We start from the raw sequence: 21,088 nt of genomic DNA on the forward strand, positions 1-21,088 counted from the left end.
TCATCTCGTAACACTGAAAATGATGTTTAAATGAGTTAATATTTCAGGTTTAAAAATGAACAAAACCTACACCTTTTAGTTTTTTTCTGTTGGTCATATAAAGATGGTAATAAGCACATACTTTACAACAAAATCACAGCGTGTTGTAAAGATGGGCAGACTTCTTTTCACAGAATCACTTCCTTTGAGTTGTGCCATGTTTTTATACTTCTATGGCGTTAGTTTCAACATGAACAAAAACTTCAATGCATTACCAGTTATGTTTAAGTTTACATTCATTGAGATTAAATATGTGTTCATTGATTCAGAATCTCCACTTGTATGTAGGTAGGCTATGTAAACTCAAGGGTTTGCAACTTCTGACTTTAGCTTGGAGTGAGATTTGTTTTCCCAGCACGACCAAGTTATTAGAAATGAGCTTTATTCCTGGTAATTTAGCCCACTCAACCTCTTCCTGATCAAACACCTTTCACAAGACTTTTTTTTGCTAATTTGTGTTAAAGGGGAACCACTTTTGATATACACTCCATATATCATGAATACTTTTCTTAAAACAGAAGGGGAAAGATGCTCCTTAACAAGTCACTCCCATCATCTGACACTCCCCACTTTAGTCTGTCAGTTCTACCCAAATAGAAGTAATATCTGAATAAATGATGTGAATACAGACCCAGAACCAGTTTAGCTGATCTCCAACAAGCTGCAGCCACTAAAGCTGAATAAATAATAAATGATGTAGATAAAATTCCATGTATAACCCAACTAGATGTGGTCAGGTTTTAAATGGCTAGTTCAATATTAGCCTACTATGTCCTCATCAGTCGGTGTGTTTACATTGACTATAGCAACCTCATTACTGTTAATACTTAAATTCTTGTGTACATATAGCAGGTCAGGAATCACATTTCTCCAATGTAACACAATGTAATGCTCGCTCTATCACCACCATAGACTGTAAAAATAATGGACATGATGTCACCAATTGGTTTGTGGACTCCCATTTTGAAGCCTCAAATTTGCATTTTGACTGTTGCCATCTTGGATTTTTGGAGCCATGAGTGACCATATGTGGATCATAGTCAACAGTCCAATGTTTTGCAAATGAAAAACAGGCCTAAAACCACACAAAATGTTCTAACTTTAAAAAAAACGAGCATCTGTCTCCTTAGAGAGTCTTTTAGTACAACCAAACACTGAATAAAACTTTTTCGATGACCAAAATCTTGCAAGTAGCTTTCTTGAAACACACCAATAGTAACAGCTGTGGCTACACCTATACTCTGAATGTGGGGTTATACATGGTTCAATCAGGAACACTCATCATAGATCAAACCATGTATTGCAACAAATGGAAATACAGTTTTACTTAGCGCTCAAGGCTCCACTCTAAGATGCTCCCTGGATGGACCGAGCTAAAACAGGGAGCACAATGCAAAAACAAACATGGAACCCAAAGTTTAGATAATCCTTGCTATGCATCAACCAGACTATGGATAAATCTATGTATAGCAACAAGCATGTTGCAGACCTCAGCTGTACAAACTGCTTCTGTGAAGGATGCAAGCAATGAACCCCAACCAAACACTTTAAATGCAGCATTTATGATCACAAAATGATTCCAGAGTTCTTCAGTCTTTGCTCTTGTAGCCTGTAGAGATGCAATCATTACATTTACTCCCAGGCAATGTAATGTTCCTAGGCGCCTGAAGACCAGCGACCCCTGGCTTTTAGAGTGGAAGCAGGAACACAGGCAGCTGCAGAGGTGCACCAATGTGGAAGGAGCAGGAAGTGTTCAGTTCAGAGCGGGGTCTCATGTTTGCAGAAGAGATGGAGGCGAGCAGAAACCAAGACCTTGACAGTCAGGAACAGGGGTTCATCTTGCCTTGCCACTTCAGGTACCGGGTTCTAGAGGATAGAGGACAAAAGCAGTGTTAGTTTGAGAGATAATCAATGAGCTTAATTCTGAATGATTTAACATGGATGGTGTACATGTGAGTGTCTATGGTTAAATCAGAAATGGTGAGATCATGCTGTGGGTCAAAAGAGTCTAAACTAGTTGTATATTCACCACCTGAGGAAACCGTAAAATGCAGTGAGAAAAAAGCTTCCAATAATAAATCCCCATAAGAACTACAACTCCCGCCTTAAGTGAGACACCTATATCTATTATCAGACACCTTTTCCCTGATTATTTACTTTAGATGCAATGCTGATAGGATTGATGTGAAATATGAAAATGGAGGACTACCAAGACCCACTCATGTTGGCTCACTGTGTGTGAAAAATATCTAAGTGCTACACAGGAGAAGGCCTGATTGATTGATCATTTATTTAGTACATTTATAGACAACCAGGTCTGAGATAATACTAAATATGAGTCCAGTTCTTCTTTGACAGTTTTAAGAAGGAATGACAGGAAGAGCAGACTGGAAATTGGAGCTTGGAGGATCTTAACCATCAACAGTTTTTCTTGCCAGGTGGGAGCTACAATGGACAGTGCTGCTGTCTTCTGCCCTTTTCTCTGATCCTTCCCATCTTTAGGTTTCAGAGACTCATCTTCATCCATAGCAAATCATCATCCACAAATCATCATCCAAGAAGCCACATGAAGAGAGCAGAGATGGTAAGCAATGAAATAACTCAGTAGAAGTTTTTTGTTATAGCTTTCATACCTTGAACCAAGCTTTGTGAGCGACAGCATTGGTGCAGTAAGATCAGTGTAGGAGGGAGTCATATTTAAATGGACTGCCTTGTAGTGAGAATGGCTGTGATTGGTGTGTGACTGATTGAGCGGCTGTCAGCTGACTTCCGTGTCCTGCATGATCTGATGCAATGCTTCATTTACGCTACCTGATGACATTGTTGCCATGGTACTGACTTGCCTGTGATGGCACCCACCTGTCATTCAAAGCAGCTTTGCTTTTAAAAATGATTAACTTTAAGCCTTAATACAATTTAAATCATTGAGCTGTATAATAATGCACGCATGGGGAAATTGGCTTTAAAGACCAACATTGTAACACTTTGTGTACCAGGTTGTAAACACTGGCCCAAATTCAAGATGAGCTGACAGTGACTGCTACAGATGAAACTGTGCTACAGGGCATCAGGATTGTTGTCCACTTTTCTTTACAAATCAGGGAAATACCAGGCGTTGGTCCAAAGTAAGTTGACTGGTAAGTCTGGTTCCCTGGTATTGAAGTAGAAACCATGATGATCGCTGTCTGCATCTCATTTCAGCCAAATCACACATACGTGACTGAGTTATTGTGGATGTCTGTGGCCCTTTTCTCTCTGGTGATCATTTTTTGGATGGTCACTGAATACTCAATATCCAGAGGAAGAGATTCTACAGTCTACATCAGCAAGAGCCCCAACTCCTCAACTAATCAAAAGGCAAGTCAAGTCCATGAATTATTTGTTTAAAGCTGATATAACACATATTTGTACATTAATTTAATATTTTTGTATTTTTTGAGCTGCTAGTTCAGTTTTAACTCTTTTGGCTCAGTCCCAATACTCTGATTAACCCACTGTTCACTACCTGCCAACACTGGACAGCTGGTGAGCAGTCAGCCAAACAGACAAATATTTTTAGGAATTTGAGATGAAAACAGAGTATGAAGCAGTAAACACAACATTAAAATCCAAATTAATCAAATTTAAGTAAAACTTTAAGGTACCTCAGAGGGAAATATTGTGGGTTTTTTTGCTTTTGACTCCATGATCACACTGTAAAGGAGTTTTCAGTCTTATCTTAAATGATTTTCCACTTCATCATGTTGGTATGCTTCGCATCATGATATACATCTTTTTTCCAGTAAGGCTTTCACAGGACTAGACATATTGGCTGCTGCTGTCATACTGTAGTATAGAATGATTCAATGTTCTCAGCATATTACAGCAGATTTTTTTTAGAAAAAGAAACTTACACTGTCTACATTACAGCTTTAGAATGATTTTAGTCTCCTGTAAGCTGATCTCACTCAGTCTTAAAAAGAAAAAGGTCGAATTAACAAAATAATAAGAGAAAACTTGCTGCTGCTTAAAAGTGAGGATGAAATTTATCAGAAACATTTTAAAAATCAGATGAATTAAGAATTATTTTATTATTTTGGAACTTGCATTCTTGCATTTATGTAACTTTTTATGTCTCTGTGTGTGTGTGTGTGTGTGTGTGTGTGTGTGTGTGTGTGTGTGTGTGTGTGTGTGTGTGTGTGTGTGTGTGCTTTAGTTACATTTTAAGGGGTCAACATGTGAAGATAAACATATCTAAGGGTTTGCACAGCCCTTTCTTTCTTTGTTTTTTTGTGGACCCAGCATCAAATTTCTGCTTTTAATCCATTTAGAGAGAATATATTAGAGCAAAAATGTATAAGTGGTGTAACCATAAAAACTTTGTACCAAATAATTCAACTTGCTTAAAAACAGTAAATAGTCAATAAAACACCATATCAACTAGTTTGGCATAATCTTACATTATATGAATCATGTTAATCAGGAAACATTTACATTTTTTAAATGAAGTCATTATTAGTATAAGTCCACTTAAATACACTGTAGGTGGATAAAATATTGAATATGTATCATTCTTTTGTGGTTACACCATTTGACATTTTCAGGAGCATTCAGTCTTACTTTTGGTAAAAAATGATGCAAATGTCATTTAAATGATGGCAAGATTGATCATCTTGCCAACCCTTATGTATCACTGACCCATATGCATCAGTTAAGAAGAAGGAGATCCAATTAATACAAAAACAAAAAAGAAAATATGGCCTGGAGTACTGACAAATGGAGAGAGAGAGAGAGAGAGAGAGAGAGAGAGAGAGCGAGAGGGGGAAGGGGAGATTAGAGATTAGAGATTCTTTTAAACAGGCATACCTGAACGTCTGCACCTGTCAAACAGGTTGGATTGGATACTTTGCAGGAGGGAAGTCAAAAGCACAGTGACAGGGGGAAGGCGGGAAAAAGGAGAAAAGTACGACAACTGAGGAGCAGACAGAACAGACACGAGGATTAACAGCAGGAGAACACACTGTGGGAGAGGGAGTGTGAGAGTTGGCACTGGGAACGTTTCAGAACAGGTAAGGCATGTTTAACAAAGGTAGAAAATCTCATTCAATATTAACCTGTGTGTCTAACATGTGGTGTACATTAACATTTAATAACCAAACCCTTTTCTAAACCATTGTCTGTTATCTCACAGTACATTTGAGATAAAACACAATATTAAGTTAAAGTACCTAACTTGTTAGTACTGGTACTTATCAGGAGAAAAGTCCATCGATGGCTTGTTTTTGTGGTCAAACATGAGTGCAAAAGGTTCAAGTTGGCCACAATGTTTATTATGTGTCTAGGTAACCACCATTGTGATTGTTAGAACAATGTTTTATGATTGTGGGCAGTGTGTGAAAGAATGTGGAAAGCTTGAATGTCAGTAGATAAGTGGAGATTGGTTGGGTAGAAATTGAAAATCGCATCCATTAAGAACCTACTCCTTGTTCTTTGCACTGAACTGCAAGTCACTTTAGAGTAAAACATCTCCTAAATGAAGGTAACGCAAATGTAATGAGAAAGAATGACAGATAATCCAGGTGTAAAACCAGGCAACGTGTGCTCAACTGTCAACAGCATAAAGGACCTGTTCACATTGTAGGTTTAGAATCTCACCAAGTAGACTTTACCCATGACTGATTTCTCAGTATGTAACAACTCCCTGACTGGTACTGTTGACAGGTGATGTATGAACATGCCACACCTGAGACATGAGAGGAAAGCTAGAGAACGGTAACTTTCTGGACGAGTGAAAGGAAAACTGTTTTTCTTTTCTCTAATTGATCAACTGAGCAATCTTAAACTGCAGAACCAAGGAATGTTGAAATCGGTCAACATAAAAGCCTGAGTACACCGTTTTTAAGTTCAGGTAAGGAAGTTACACCAATATGCTGTGTTGTGTATTCAGTGTGTTAACTATAACTTGTTTGGATAGAGCTAGCAGGTCATTCAGTCTTTCTGTCAAGTTAGGCTAAAATACACAATGTTCTCATTTGGCTAAGACAGCAAACAAGTGTATTTTTGGAATTGTGAATTGTTGTATGAGTGTACTCTTTCAGAGTCCTGGAGGTTTAACCTAATCTGATGATGTGGGTTTTTTTGGTATTTAGTTTTGCTGTCTTCATTCAGCTTGACACATTTTTTGTTGATTCATGGGGTTTGGTTAGTTTATTTTGTTTTGACCTAATTAGTCAGTAGTGAGTAATGTATCTGCCCCACCAAAGTCATTCTCCATCAAAGTAGGTCATCAGTGGTGGTAGTGGTTGTTAATCCAAGTAATATGTAAAACTAAGAGGGTTTTTTTTCTGTAAATCGACTAGAAACTGTGGGTATCATCTACATCCCCGTTCTTATTTGAATCATAAATCTGAGACGTGGGTAGGTTTAGAACCAGGCTAAATTCATGGAAAACCTCCAAATATCAGACTGTTTCTGTCAAAATTGCATTTATGTTCAGATATTTTTCAGTTTTTTTTTACTAAGAAAGTACCGGAAACGTTTGGGTAACGAAATTTTGGGTAATTTGTTCTGATTTCTATATTATTTTATTTTTGTTTGATTACATGTACATCAGGTTTTCATTCTCTTGATCACTGAGAATGATTAACATTTACCTGTAGAACAATCATGTGAAGTAAATAGCTTGTGAAATAAACCTAATGAGAAATGTAAAGGATTACATTTAGGTCCTGACAAAGCTTTTACGTATGAATGAAAGTGTAATATGAGGCACTGACACGTGACTCTAAATGTACAGTGTACCTCGAACTGTCACATGAGAATCACACATCACTGTCATTTCTTCCCTGTTCCAGCCATGATAGCTATGCACAGGTTGTTTACTGCATACCTGAGCCCTTAAACTCTGATTTACCATGGAGAAACTAGCACTACCTGTACTGCAGCTGCGTGTGTGTGTGTGTGTGTGTGTGTGTGTGTGTGTGCTTCTTCTCAGATATGATTAAGTATAGAAAGTTGAGGGAAATATCCTTCAGTGTGGTCTTTCCCATTCTTCACATTTCACAGGTTTATATTGAAATTAGGATTAGCTTCAAGTGAAAGTTAATGAATAATAAATAAATCACACATTCTCCTGATGGGAACAGTATGAAAAGAAGAGCAAGAGTGTGTGTGTGTGTGTGTGTGTGTGTGTGTGTGTGTGTGTGTGTGTCCATAGTATCTGCTGCTTCCCGCAAATGTATGATGTATGTACTGTAGCAGCCAATGAGACAAACAAGTGAACATTATCAGACTAATTCATAAACTAATTTGTAATTACATTACTTACCTGGTTGAGCTATGACTCCGCATTTCAGCTGCTGAATAAACAGTATGATTCAGAGTCCGTGGCTGACACCTACACTGTAAACATCATTAGTCAAGAGAGAGAGATTTGTGGACAAATTGGCCTTGAACCAATGATTTTTTTGTTCTCATTGATCGGAAAGCACTTGAGTGTTTCCTCATGTTACAGTTTATCAGAGGAACTGTTGTTCTGTAGCCAGTGGTAAGGGAGGAGGGTGGAGTTATACTGTGTTTTTCTTGAACAAAGTTTGTGAAAATACCTAAACCAACAATGCGTTAGTCTGTCTCAACTCGCCCAAGACATTCCTACCATTAACCCCTGTTGCATTAAATATAGATTATAGTTGTTTTTTTTAAAGGCCTGGTCATTTCCTGCAGCTGTACGGTCTTTTTTTTCTTTTCTTTTTTCAGCAAATGTTACTCAGACAGGAGGTAGTAGTGCATTTTTTGGGGACTATTTTCAGCAGCGGATGAATCCACATTTGCTGCTCTGGTGAGTATTTCTGGCAGTAGGACAGTGTGTGTGGGATTTAACCAAAATTAACTACAGTGTGTGTGTTCATTGTAATGAGTTTGACTTGTTTATGTGTTTTAAAATTTTTGAACAATAGAACTGACACAGATGAGCTATATCAGGCTTTGGATGCACACACAGAACTGTTAATAGATTACTCAACTGATGATTTGGGTCTTTTCTTGGGGTTTGTTCTCAATAAGAGTATAAATAAAAGTATAAACTATAATCATTTTGCAGTTTGGTGCTTGATATTTCTGAGCGCAGTACAAAGACAAGAGGAAATGTGGATGATTTGCAGGTTTTGAGTGTGTTGCTATATGCATCACATTAATGATTAATGAGCTTGTGGTCAACAGATGGAGTCTAACCAAGCCTGAATTTCCTGATCTTGCGAAACTAGTAATTTGTATTGTGTGTGTGTGTGTTTGTGTGTGTGTGTGTGTGTGTGTGTGTGTGTGTGTGTGTGTGTGTGTGTGTGTGTGTGTGTGTGTGTTTGTGTGTGTTTGTGGTAGTGTTTTAGTGTGGATGTGTTTACATGCATGTGGCACAAACTCATTCAGACAGACTGACATTCTACACTGAGTAGTCCTTACTCAGGGATCAGTTTAGAAGAAGGATTAGTTTTGGCTTAGATTAGGTTGGCTAACTGGCTAAAGTACAAAAATATAGTGTGCCCTGGTGTTTAGGGGTAAAGATGCTGGAACTAAGGAATTAAAAGGATCAATACAACAACAAAAAAAGAAAAATGAAACCAAAAACACTCTGCACGTTAGATACGAGTATAGTTTGGTGAATTGGTCTTTTCAGACTAATAACACTGCCACAAAACAGCGTGGGTGTGTTTCTGTAGGGTACAGGTGGAGAAGAAGAAATAGAAACCAGCAAGTCCAGTTTAAAGACTTGTTGCCCAGATACTACACAGGGGTTTAACCGTTCTGTCTAGATTGTACAACAAGACAAAGGCTGATGACAATAAACAGCCAGTCAGCACAATGCTACAAGGTATTTTACCTACATGATGTGCACTTATGAGTTGTTTCTTGTAACCCCTGCAAAGAAAAATGAACATGTTTAAGGCAACAGGTTTGACATAACTTCACAAAACGTTCAGAAAACTCTATTGAGAATATAATATGTCTATGATTATGGTTTTAGATACCCTGATCACTTATGTATTTGTCACTGTAACACTGTCCGTCATACAGCTTAACATCGGACGGCCATGGCGCTGCCTGCAGCCTTTCTGTCTGAAGACCAGTTTGCCTGCTCCATCTGTCTGGAGGTGTTCACCAACCCAGTGTCTACACCATGCGGCCACAGTTTCTGCCAGGCCTGCATCTCCTCCTATTGGGACGGAGGAAGAGGAGGAAACGCCAAGATCTACCAGTGTCCCCTCTGCAAGGAGTCCTTCCGCAAGCGACCGGAGCTCCATATCAACCGAACCCTGAAGGAAATCACTGAGCAGTTCAAGCAGATGTCTGATGTTGGAGTCGGAGGAGGAATGGAAGATCCCAATGCACATCCTCATCATCAACATCCCTTGGCCTTGTCTTCACCCCCGAGGCCAGGGGAGATGCCGGGGAACGTCATTACCGAGATGATGACCCGTTTTCAACATCTGCCATCACCTGGGATGCCACACAATACCCTCCCCCTTCCCAAGAACCTTCACCCTCAAAGCCCCAGTAGAATTAAATCTCAACAGTCCTTCCAGGTTCTGAACGAGCATAATGATCCACCACCACCCTACTCCCCTCCTCGCAGGTAACAAGCCACAGTGCCAGACTACATTACCACTGGTTTTTATTCAACCACGTTATTTTAGTATAAGATTACAAGACAGAAGCAAAACTATAGATTACTTTCCTCATTTTAAAACATTCAAAATGAAACCACGTCAGATAAGTCATGCTTTGTTCACCAAACCATGTAGTGTTTAGAACAGCTATGTTAAAATGTTCCATGCTGCAAAACTGAAAGTGAGTGCCTTGACAGTGTCACAACTTTATTTTAATGTTACCACAGGTACAGTCTGAGCGGTCCTGGTGACACTTCTCCCAATGTGCCTCTGTGTCCCATCCACCTGAAAGGTCTGGAGTTCTTCTGTAGATCTGATAACACCTGTGTGTGCAGCCTCTGTGTGGAGACAGGAGGTCATGGAGGACACAATATCATCCCTGCCAAGAGAGAGTGGCACATTAAGAAGGTAGGGAGAGATGTCTAATGGGACAAAATTTGTCTTAACCTTTTTTTCCCCACTGTAATTGCATAATAGGAAGCCAGCTTTGTTTCACTGAGTTTGTATTAATGCCTGTATGTTTAATAGATTGACAGATTGATTGGTGTGGCATCAGTAGTGATGCAAGTGTTCCATCCTGGTGAAGAAAGAGCGGAACCTGAAGGGGAAGCTCTCAATTTACCAGTCAATCCTTCACCTATGGTCATCACCTTTGGGAAGTGATCCAAAGAATGAGTTTGCGGATACAAGCAGACGAAATTAGTTTCCTTTTAAGAGTGTCTGGGCTCAGCCTTAGAGATAGGGTCAGGAGTTCAGACATCAGGGGCAGGCTAGGAGTAGAACTGCTGCTTGAGCGTGGCTGGGGAGAAGGAGGTCTGGGTTTCATTGCTCAGCCTAATGCCACCACGACCGGATGGATGTTAAATAGTATATTTATGACTTTTGACGCGAACCCTGTGGCTCAAATCTCATTTTCTGTGTAGTACACTATGTACTTAATTATGTGATACACACATTTTGACGTTAGTTTGAAGTTAATGTTGTCTCTAATCAAACAAGGCAGTTGCACACTCACCAGAAATGACAATTAGCTAGTGTTAGCATTTGTGGTACCAAATCATTACATACTGCTAAATTAACCCAAGAAACTTACTGATGGCTTATATGTGACAACAGTATAGTGGAGCTTAGTGTAAAAAACACACGTATAAGTTACATTTGTATAATGCAGTTGTTCACAGTAGTTACAACATCCTCGGCTGCCATTTCCTGTTTGAAAAGTGGTCCCTCCCCTTCTGCTACATAGCCAAGATGGCGGCCGTTGACAGCGATAAGTGTCCATAGTTCAACTCATAGTGCACTGCATTTTTCCATACTTCTCAGTGTGAACATACTTATGCACTCAAAATATTAAGTGTAAGTACAGAAGTACATGATTAGAGACACAGCACTAGACTATAGACAGCAATGCAGCATGAATGTGAATCAAGAACAATTAATGGGTTGATGAATGTGTACGGGGAGAAGCAAGAAGCAATTGTCATGTAAAGCTCTCTTTGCAGCCTTGGAGATTCTTATCAGTAATGCTTGTGTAACCCACACACTTGTGTTCTTCTGTCTTTTCCAGTCCCAGTTAGGCATCACAGAGGTGGAGCTGAAGGATCTCATCTGTGAGAGAGAGAGGAAAGTGGAGGAAATACAAAACTCCTTACAGGACATAAAAGTGAGCTTTCAGTCTCTGCCAAGGTTGCTCACTTTTCAGGTTCAGTCCTGGTTTAAAACTGTACACACATTTGATTTGATTACCAAACTATTCCCACACATAATATTCATCCTGATAACAACCATGTTGGAGGGTTGCTGGCATGCAAATATTTACTAATTAGCACTTGAGGCTGATAGGATTTTCATGAGTTTGCATTATTGGTCATAAAACAAAGTATCAGACAAAATTACATTTTGACCAGGTCACACTAGATGTAAAGATTTATTGTAATGCATCACTTGGGCAACATAAATGTGTGTCAACTTTCTAAACAATTCATACAATTGCTGTTGAGCTATTGAGATATTTTATTAAATAACTAAAGTCACTACAAGGTGGTGAACAACTGTGGGGGAAAAACATGAAAAAGCTCAGCTGTGCACTAGGCCGTGCCCCTTTAACTCTGGCCCCAGCAGTTCTCCACACTGGCTTCAGACAACTGGCAAAACTGACCAGAATTTTAGCCTCCTCCTTTATATATCAGCTTGGTCCTACTAAGAGACATTCATTCATATTTGATAACTGGTTATCTCACAGGAGATTAACACCTGGTCCCCAAAATACTCAAATATTTACAGTTGAATCATACTCAACATTTTAGGCATTCATTTTTCTTTCATAGACATTTAAAATAGCATTGCAAACTGAACAGCAAAACACCTCCTAGAACAAATACTAGCTCCTGTGTCTTATTTAAAAATGTAACAGAAGTAATGATGAAGATGTGAATTCAACACAGACTGGATCTAATAAATAATGGAAGTGGCTATGTGGCAGTGTACATTTTACATTATAGGGCATGGGCTAACCTGTGACGGGTCTGTCCCTCACACATCTCACACGCCTCACTGTTCATCTTTTCTTCAGGCTGCTGCTGAGAGAGAGACAGCTGGAGCTGTTTGTGAGTTTTCTAAGCTGATCTCCACTGTGGAGCGCTGCCAAGCTGAAATGTTGGAGGTAAAAGAAAATACAGAGAATCTTATAATAACTGTTTTTGTCAAAATGACAGCTGCTATTTGTTTTCTACTAGCAGGATATACATTTCAGTTTAAGACTTGGCATTAAGTTGACTTTATTATTAACTGGAATCTTAATTTTGATACCATCCATTTGAAACCATCCATATTTATTTTCTCTTTATTAAGATACAAACAGAAAATACAGGAAATATCTATACCCAATTTTCAGAACCGAATGGCTTCTACAGGTCAGTCTTTAGTGTGACCTCCCTTGGCACTGAGCACATCTTGAACTCTTTTTGGTAGATTGACCTGAAGTTGATTAAAGCTGATTTTGCTTTGAGAGTGGCCAAATTTATGATGTTATGTTCTGTGATCTTTGGCATTTTTAATTAGGGTTCCATTCCATTTAGGATTAAGAGAGCCAGGTTCCTGCTATTGCCTACTTTAGCCTATAGAAGCTGTTTTTTTTAATACTGCATTCACATTACCTGTATTTTCTGGTTGTATTCTAATAAAGATAGATCTAATGGTAGCCTAATACTTTTGCACAGTACTGTATAATGAACTGAGCTTTCTTCTTGTAACCACCAGGTGATAGAGATGAGCCGTCGAGCGGCTGAGCACAGAGCACAGAGTCTGCTGAGAGAGCTGGAGATGGAGATCACTGAGCTGAAAAAGAGGAGCACAGCACTGAACCAGCTCGCTCTGACGGAGGACTACATCCTCTTTCTGAAGGTGTGAATGAATGCATGGATACATACAATCAAGCAAGATAGTACAAATATGCAGAAGTAATACATGTGCAGGACTCCACTAGTTATGCATACAATAATGAATTAATTAATTAATCAATCTTTCTTTATATAGCATATATATAAGCTCATAGTTCCTGCTCCTGATGTACAGCATTACCATATTGCCCCAAATATAAAACAACATTGGTTAAAGAAAGTTTAAGATAATCACAAAACCCTCCACATCTGTCGACAAACATGAATTTAAACATCACACTGTCATGAGTCATCAATGTCTAGCCAATGCCCAATTACAGACACCAGGTTTTTTGTTAAGCCACTTCTGGTTTTGACATTTCTCTCTCTGTGCAGACCTACTCTGCCCTGTCCACACCTCCACAAGCAAAGGATTGGTCCAATGCTTCTGTTGCATCTGAGCTGACTTCTGGGGTGATTCTCAGGACTGTCAGTCAAATGATGGCACGCTTTCAGGAAGAGATGCAGAAACTGCCAGAAGCCTGTAAGTCTTGATTAAGACTGATAGTGAGACAGGGAACTATTTTACCAATAAGAAAACTAAAACATGAATCTGTGACCAAGACCACAGCTGTATTCTTCTTGAATTGTTTTGTGTATTTTCATGTTCTGCCGAGCTTTTACAACCAGATAGACCAACTGTACTTTATTTTTGTAACTGTGGCAAAGGACAAAAACTAGAGGGTCAAATATGTCTGTTGCCTTTGTGATTCAGAGCGTTGATGAGCATATGTTCACTTTCAAGACTGAAATGTAAATAATAACAATGTTTTTTATATTTATTTTAATTAACAGGCCAGAGACCCTCGTTGGACCTACCAGTACCCAGGGCCAAACCAAGTAATGTTCTAATTAGTTAATATTATAAAAAAAAAAATGTTTTTAAATATTGTTAAATTCAATACAAAACAAAAGTAAATTTAAAAAGTATATTTTTTCTCTGCAGAAATAAGGAGGGTTCAAGAATATGCAGGTATGTTGTTTATCAAAATGAATGCCTTTACTTTGTCTTTATTTTCATTCACTTGTCTTCTTTTCATTGGCTCCACTGTTCAGTCTAACCACCAATCATCCCTCTCTATGAATATATCAGCTGACATCACCTTAGACCCCAACACAGCCCACCCACGTCTCATCATCTCAGTGGATGGGAAGCAGGTGTGCTGTGGTGATCGTCATCAGTCGGTACCAGACAACCCAGAGCGCTTTGACCGGGTGGTCTGTGTGCTGGCTCGCCAGGGTTTCAGCTCAGGACGACATTACTGGGAGGTAGGTGGGACGCAGTGTGACGCTGTATACAGTGAGTGTTAGTGTTAGTTAGCCAAGTCATAGTATATCCAGTAGGGTTGAGTCAAGAGCAACTGGACATGTAGATTTGCAAAGACTCTCATTCAAAAAGCTTATTCAGTTCTGACTGACTGGTGTAGAGCTCTAGTTATTTTACTCCTGTTGGGTCATTAACCCACATTCACACCTAGACTCAACTGACTCTAATGAATCTGACACAAGGAACCACATGCGACAAAAGGTGTAAACAATCGTACAGGAGTTAATCATCCATTTTGTAGTAATCCTAAATCAGGATTGAAGCAAGGCCATTCACATGGCTGTGACTTTACAAAAACCAAAGCAAGTACCACAGTATTTAAAAATCCATTGGCTTCACTGAGGTAGTAGTTTTCAAAAGTAGCTAATGCCATCTGCTGGCACTCTTGGAAAATACATGTATCTAGTTACAAATGATGACACACAATCTGTACCATGGAAGAGTATGTCCGCCATCAGTAGGTGGTATGTGTTGTTTTACTACTATAAAGAACACATTGTACCACTCTTATTTTAAAATCAATCTACGAAATCACAAATATGACTTTACATTGGGCAACAGTAATGATCAGATCAGACAATATTACATCGAAAATGTTCAAGTCAGTCTTAAATCAACAGTCCCAAATGAACATTGAAACGGTTTTTGCTTGCTGTTATCATTCCTCCTGTTAATGGCATTAAAGAGATCATTTCATAACAAGCTTCCAATGTAAGTGATGTGGGACAAAATCCACAGTCCTCAGTCTGCAGAAAAATATCATTCAAAATGTATCTGAAGAATGAATATGCAGCTTCAACAGTCTGATTTAGACTAATCAAGCAGGTATCTCCTAAAGTCTTCTTAATTTGAAAGATCCTCTTGGATTTTCTGCAGTGAATCATCAAAAAAAAATGGAATTTCATAATGAAAAAGACCATAACTCTATAAATACCTGCTCCAGTGGCTAGTACTCTTTGCAGTTCATCTCTTTGCTTTATTCTTCCCAAACACCTCGTATTCAGTCAGTATTTTTATATTCTATACCAGCTCCATCTAGATATAAGATACATATCAGATAGACTTAGGAAAGCATTTTGGCACAGAATAAGGACAAAATCTGTTTCAGTGTTCATCTTGTTTTAAGAGAGATTTGAAAAATTGTGAACCTATCCATTAACTTCACTCTAATATGCGGAAAGTCTGAAATCTACACTCATTGCAGCCAACTGAACCACACTGCCCTCTTCCAGGTGGAGGTGGGAGGAAAGACCGACTGGGACCTTGGAGTGGCAAGCCGCTCTGTCCATCGGAAAGGGAAAATTACCGTAGGTCCCGCCCACGGCTACTGGTTCCTCAGCCTGCGGGACAGAAGCGACTATGCCTTCCGAACAGAACCCTCCACCAGCCTCTCAGTCAACCTCAGACCTTCCCGGATTGGAATCTACGTGGACTGTGACAAGGGTTTGGTGTCCTTCTACAACGTGGAGGCCAGAATGCTCATCTATACATTCACAGATACTTTTCCTGACATCATCCACCCATTCTTCAGCCCCTGTACTAATAAATCAGGAAGAAATGAGGCTCCATTAATCATTTGCCCAGTCACAATGACAGAATGAAATGAGTCCAAGTATGTTGGAAGAAGACTGAGTTGCACTCATATACCTCTGAACCAGATCTGACCACAACTGCATTTCCTTCTTTCATTGCAATAGAGTTGATAGTGACCAGGGTGTCAGTGATCTGTCCACACTTATAGACTGAAGTCAGATGTAGACTATATACTTTTGTTCTAATGGTCCACGTTTGTCTCTTTTATTCCTGAAAAATTACAAATATTCTGAAACACGATGGAGCACGGGGACTCTTTAAGCTGAAAACCAGGGAAATAAAAGACTTTGGAGCATGCATGTTAAAGATCTTCTTTGGTTGACCACCTGTTGGTTCCCTGCACACATAAATGGTATAAAAATAACTGACTGATATGATATTCAAAAGTTTAAAATTGTACTGGATGAATGGCTTAAGTTCTAATAATATAATACATTTTTGGTTTTATGTAACACTCAGAAAAATGTATTAATAATTCCACACCCGCACTGGATGTTAACATATTTAACTTATTTAGTGAGCATATTAACATAGTCTGTATTAAGTTTCTGTACAATACATTTAAAGAAGCTTTATGTGTCCATCAAACACCAGGGTGTCTTTTTACTTTAATGGCATTGATTTTTTTCTACAATGAAAGACATGTTTTAAACTCAATCAAATGATCTTAATTATGATTAACTTTGTCAAACTGATGTTATACTTTTATACTTCTGTAAAAACAAATATCTCCTATCTACTGACTTGCCAATTGTTTCTGTTATGTTGTATGCCATAGTTTTAATGTTTCATGTAAAGGACCACCCAAACCTGCTCTTACTGGGTGAGGTGTGCTGAATGATGAATCCCACTTTAACTTAAATTAAAGGTGCATGGCTGATTGTCTTATTAGCGTAGGTAATACATCCTTAAACACTATATAAGGGAAAGTGTTGTGCTGTGTGCAAATACTCTCGTACAAGAAAGAGATTAACTTTGGCAGTAATATAACTGATGTACCGTTAAATAAACTTATTTTAGTCCTAATTGGGATCGATTAACCAATAGTGTTTCTTTTTGCTCACAAATGTAATAATCAAACACTAGTTTAGTAGGATATTTCATAGCCTAGTAACCAGATAAATCTCCATAACCAAACAATTTGTGCAATCATTCCTCCAACACAGCCCGGCCCACCTGTTGCTCTAGGTTCCCAGTGTCTCCCATGGACACAGGTGGTCTTGGACGTTGTCTTGAAAAATCAAGAATTATCTTTAAATGTCTGCAAACCATGTGCACCACACTTGGACAGATCGCAGACAGCCTTGACAATATCAGTGACTCATTTAATGCCTGGGTTGGCAATGCAACTTAAACCACTTCTTTTTTGTTAATTGTTTCCTTTTCTATTGTGCTAATGTAGCTTCCACGACGTTGTTGGATACAGATACATAATAAAATTACCTTCTTTTGAAAAGGTCACCAGTACTCCCTTGCATTGTTTTTCACGCGGATACAACTTCTGTAAAATAACAGCAGCACTATACCTCAGAGTTGTGCAATGAATTGTTGCCTGATGTGTATGGCATCTTGACGGTGAAGTCCAGGTGCAGGATCTGGCAGTGCAACACCCTCCTTCATTGCAATATTGTGCAATAACCAACATGCCACAATAATCTGAAATGCTTTCTCTAAATTCACGTCAAGTTAATCACCAATGAGCCACCCATCTCCATGCGCATCTTACAAGATGCATCCCAACTGTGCTGTTTTGCAATACAAATGAGTCATATTGCGGGTACTGCTCCCCACGGTCATCGAGCAACAACTTATGACCAAGTGACCTTTCATTTCTATCATCTATTTGAGTACTGCAGTAATAAACTACCGATATAAGTTTTATATTGCATCCAATGGCGTAAATATCGACGTTGCAACCGGTGCAGCTGCACCGGGGCTCAGACGCCGTCAGGGGCCCATGAAAGACGGAAAAAAAGCTGCAGCTGTATTGTTTTTGTGAATGAAATAGCTCTGGGCGGGTCAGTAAGGTAGGCTAACGCTGAGTGGCTGGTATGGGAGGAGGAAATGACAATTTGTCCAATCACCTTGATAGCTGTCAGTCATGATGAGGCGTGATGTGAGTTGTTTCTCCTTTCAGCAGGAAAATAAAGCAAGAAAGAAAGAAAGTTGACTAGAGAAGGCAGTATCATGTTTAGCAAGCTCAAACAAAAAAGCAGCGCGCAAAAGAGGAAGGAAAGAAAGAAGCAGGATGAGGGTAAAGCTAAAATGACCAAATTAGACACGTTTTTTACTGAAACCCAGGCAAAAGCTAGCGTGCTGCCGGAGGCTAGCTCCATGAATGAAGCGGCATTGACCCTACCCCGCGTCCAGTGGACTGGCTATACTCTTTATCAGGCACGTGCACACATAGGCAGAGACATTATAGGGCCCTAGGGGTGCTTGAGCCCCTGCCGTTTTTGCCGCGTATTAAAAAGTGCCCTCTGTGTGTGTGTGTGTGTGTGTTTTTAAATAAGATTAATAAATTCCTGTTAGGGGTGTAAAAAAAACGGCGGTACAAAAACTCCACGGTATTCTACCGTACCCATTTTCTTGTAATTTTCTTGTAATACGGGGTTGTTGTGTGAGCCTACCACTCCTCTGTCCGGCTCCGCTCGGTCACAGAGCCGCCAGAGAGAGAGAGAGAGAGAGCGGGCGAGTGAGTTAGTGAGTGAGAGGGAGAGAAGCAGCTGTCCCATGGATAACTGAGGAGACGTGACAGTGGAGCAACTTGAACCTGTAAGTTATGGTCTAACTAGTCGCCGTCCTCTTATTCAACGTGCTTAAATATGCGTAATATTTCAGAAAAAACGCTCTATTTTAGTCAATGTGTCAGCTTCTTTTTTTTGCCGGACGTCAGTTCAGCACAGAGCAGATCGTGCGGGACAGGAAATCGTGTACAAAATACAAAATAAAACACGGGTTAATTTTCAAAATAAAATGCACCGTGTTTACGGCGGATCATATTTCCCTCACCACAGGTCTGAAGGACAGGTGCGAGGTTTAGATATAAAGTTTATTGTGACTTTGATAATGTGAATAAACTCATGTTGACAATAATTTGTTGACACAAAAGAAATGGCAATTGCATAACTTTCACCTACACAGGACACACAGCTAAGTAGTTAGCTTTCTATTAGCACTTTATTTTTTAATTTTACATTAATTTCCATATTGTGTAAAGGACCGGAAAAACTGGACACATGCTGCTCTTTTCCTGCCCATCTACAATCATGTGCACGTCCCTGCTCTTTATTGTGAAGTCGTAAATGACTTTGTTTTTTTAAGTTTATTTTTTGGGGCTTTTTGCCTTTAATGTAATGGTTAGTAGAGAGGAAGCTGGAGGCAGAGAGGGAGGAATGACATGCAGGATAGGACTGCTCGGTGCAGGATTCAAACCGGGGCAGCAAGGATTGTAACTTCAACACATGGGGCTGGTGCTCTACTCACTGAGCTATGCTCAACCCCAGTCGAAAAGGACTTTTTACTTGTTACATGTTATGTAAGATGGGCTTCTAATGAGTGAGCACAACTTCTCTTTGTTATGAAGTGGAATTAGCGGGATTTAATACACTGCAGCCCATATTTTTACAAGAAATATAGTGGAGCTCACCATGGGGTACAAAAAAGTTGGTTCTGTTGTTTGGACCTCACGAGAGGAGCACTACTGAACCCCCCCAGAAGAGGTGGTCCAGATTGTAGTTGTCTGCGTTATGTTGAACAATATTGCCAAACACTACAGTGTGGAGCATGATGCCATGGACATGGTCTGATTCATAGTCCTTTCTCATGAGCATTTTTATTTTCTTTAACGTGCAAATGAAACATGAACACATTTATTGTAGCTGTTGACAGATGAAACTGAACATTAACTTCAGTCTACAGAAATAAAAATGACGTATTATGTTGAGTGAAGGACTTCTTTTTCGTGGGGTGCGCTTCTCTTGTCCAGTTCCTGCTAGTGGTCCATTTAGATGGTGAGACCTCTCCGCTGTCTGTACGCCCTCTCGCCAGGGCATTGTGAGACGAGATACAGCCAAAGAGGACACAGCTTGAACTTCCTGTGTGATGGCTGGCTAACCAGGACTTCAGAATGACCACAATTTGAATAACAGAGGGGCATGTGTGCAGCACTTGAATATAACATCTGACAGTGGCCAGGAGGTCTAAGTGAGGGGCAAACATTTGGCCTAAGATGTGGTCTAGCCTTACAGACCTTTGGTTGACATTCTGAAGCATGAGGCCATCTTATGGAGAATTTAATTCCATTGGCACAGAACTGTATCATTTAAGATTTAATCTTGAGCATTGCATGGGCAGATGAGATGAAGCAGGAAAGGGTCAGGATGTCTAATGAAAGATATGAATGAACATTGGAGGTTAGGAATGCTGGAATCCCGTGGAGGCATTGCCGATGTGCTGCTGGATGTTGTGAGATTGGGTACAATGAGATATACATAGCAATAACTATGTCAGTACTTCCCTACAATGTCCATATATTATCATTACCATTTCTGATTCTGCTGAAGAACATTTTGGAGGAATGGAAGAGCATTTAATCAAGTAGCTCTTCATAACATATCAAAGACAAGTCATATTCATTGTGCAATCTTTAATCAAAACCAGAGATGAAATTTGGTCTGAGATGTACTTACACAACATTATTTAAACCGCCTGATTCTTGCCTGGCTACAGGAATCATTATAAAATCAGACTCAGGACTGTTAGTCATTCATCTCACAATTACAGAGAAGTTACTATCTATATTTTAAGAGTATGACCATTTTTCAACCAAGCTCTAAAGTAAGCTCACACATTGTTTTATTCTTTTACATCTTTATTATAAAAAACAAGCTAAACATAAATGATTTTACACAAAAGTTACTTCAAGAATAAACAGTGGAAAGCAGTATTTCAATAAGACATACAACAAAGTTCATGAGTTTGCTTTAAATAGAAAAAATGGCTGCTGGTCCAGCACAAGGCCCCAGATGTTGTTGTGTTGTTCTGTTGATGTA

At 39.3% G+C, this 21,088-nt stretch overlaps 1 protein-coding gene across 1 annotated transcript; it reads left to right on the forward strand.

Moving 5' to 3' along the window:
* The first annotated feature begins 5,053 nt into the window (after positions 1-5,053).
* Positions 5,054-16,042, forward strand: btr01 (bloodthirsty-related gene family, member 1). Its single transcript, XM_053334242.1, is given in 12 exon segments — positions 5,054-5,087; positions 9,085-9,522; positions 9,583-9,658; positions 9,917-10,085; positions 11,245-11,340; positions 12,250-12,339; positions 12,936-13,079; positions 13,451-13,598; positions 13,910-13,954; positions 14,061-14,087; positions 14,208-14,383; positions 15,674-16,042. Coding segments are annotated over 11 exon segments (1,761 nt in total). The 5' UTR covers positions 5,054-5,087; positions 9,085-9,101.
* Positions 16,043-21,088: the final 5,046 nt, after the last annotated feature.

This window comes from Scomber japonicus, chromosome 2 (assembly GCF_027409825.1).
Source record: "Scomber japonicus isolate fScoJap1 chromosome 2, fScoJap1.pri, whole genome shotgun sequence".
NCBI lineage: Eukaryota > Metazoa > Chordata > Actinopteri > Scombriformes > Scombridae > Scomber > Scomber japonicus.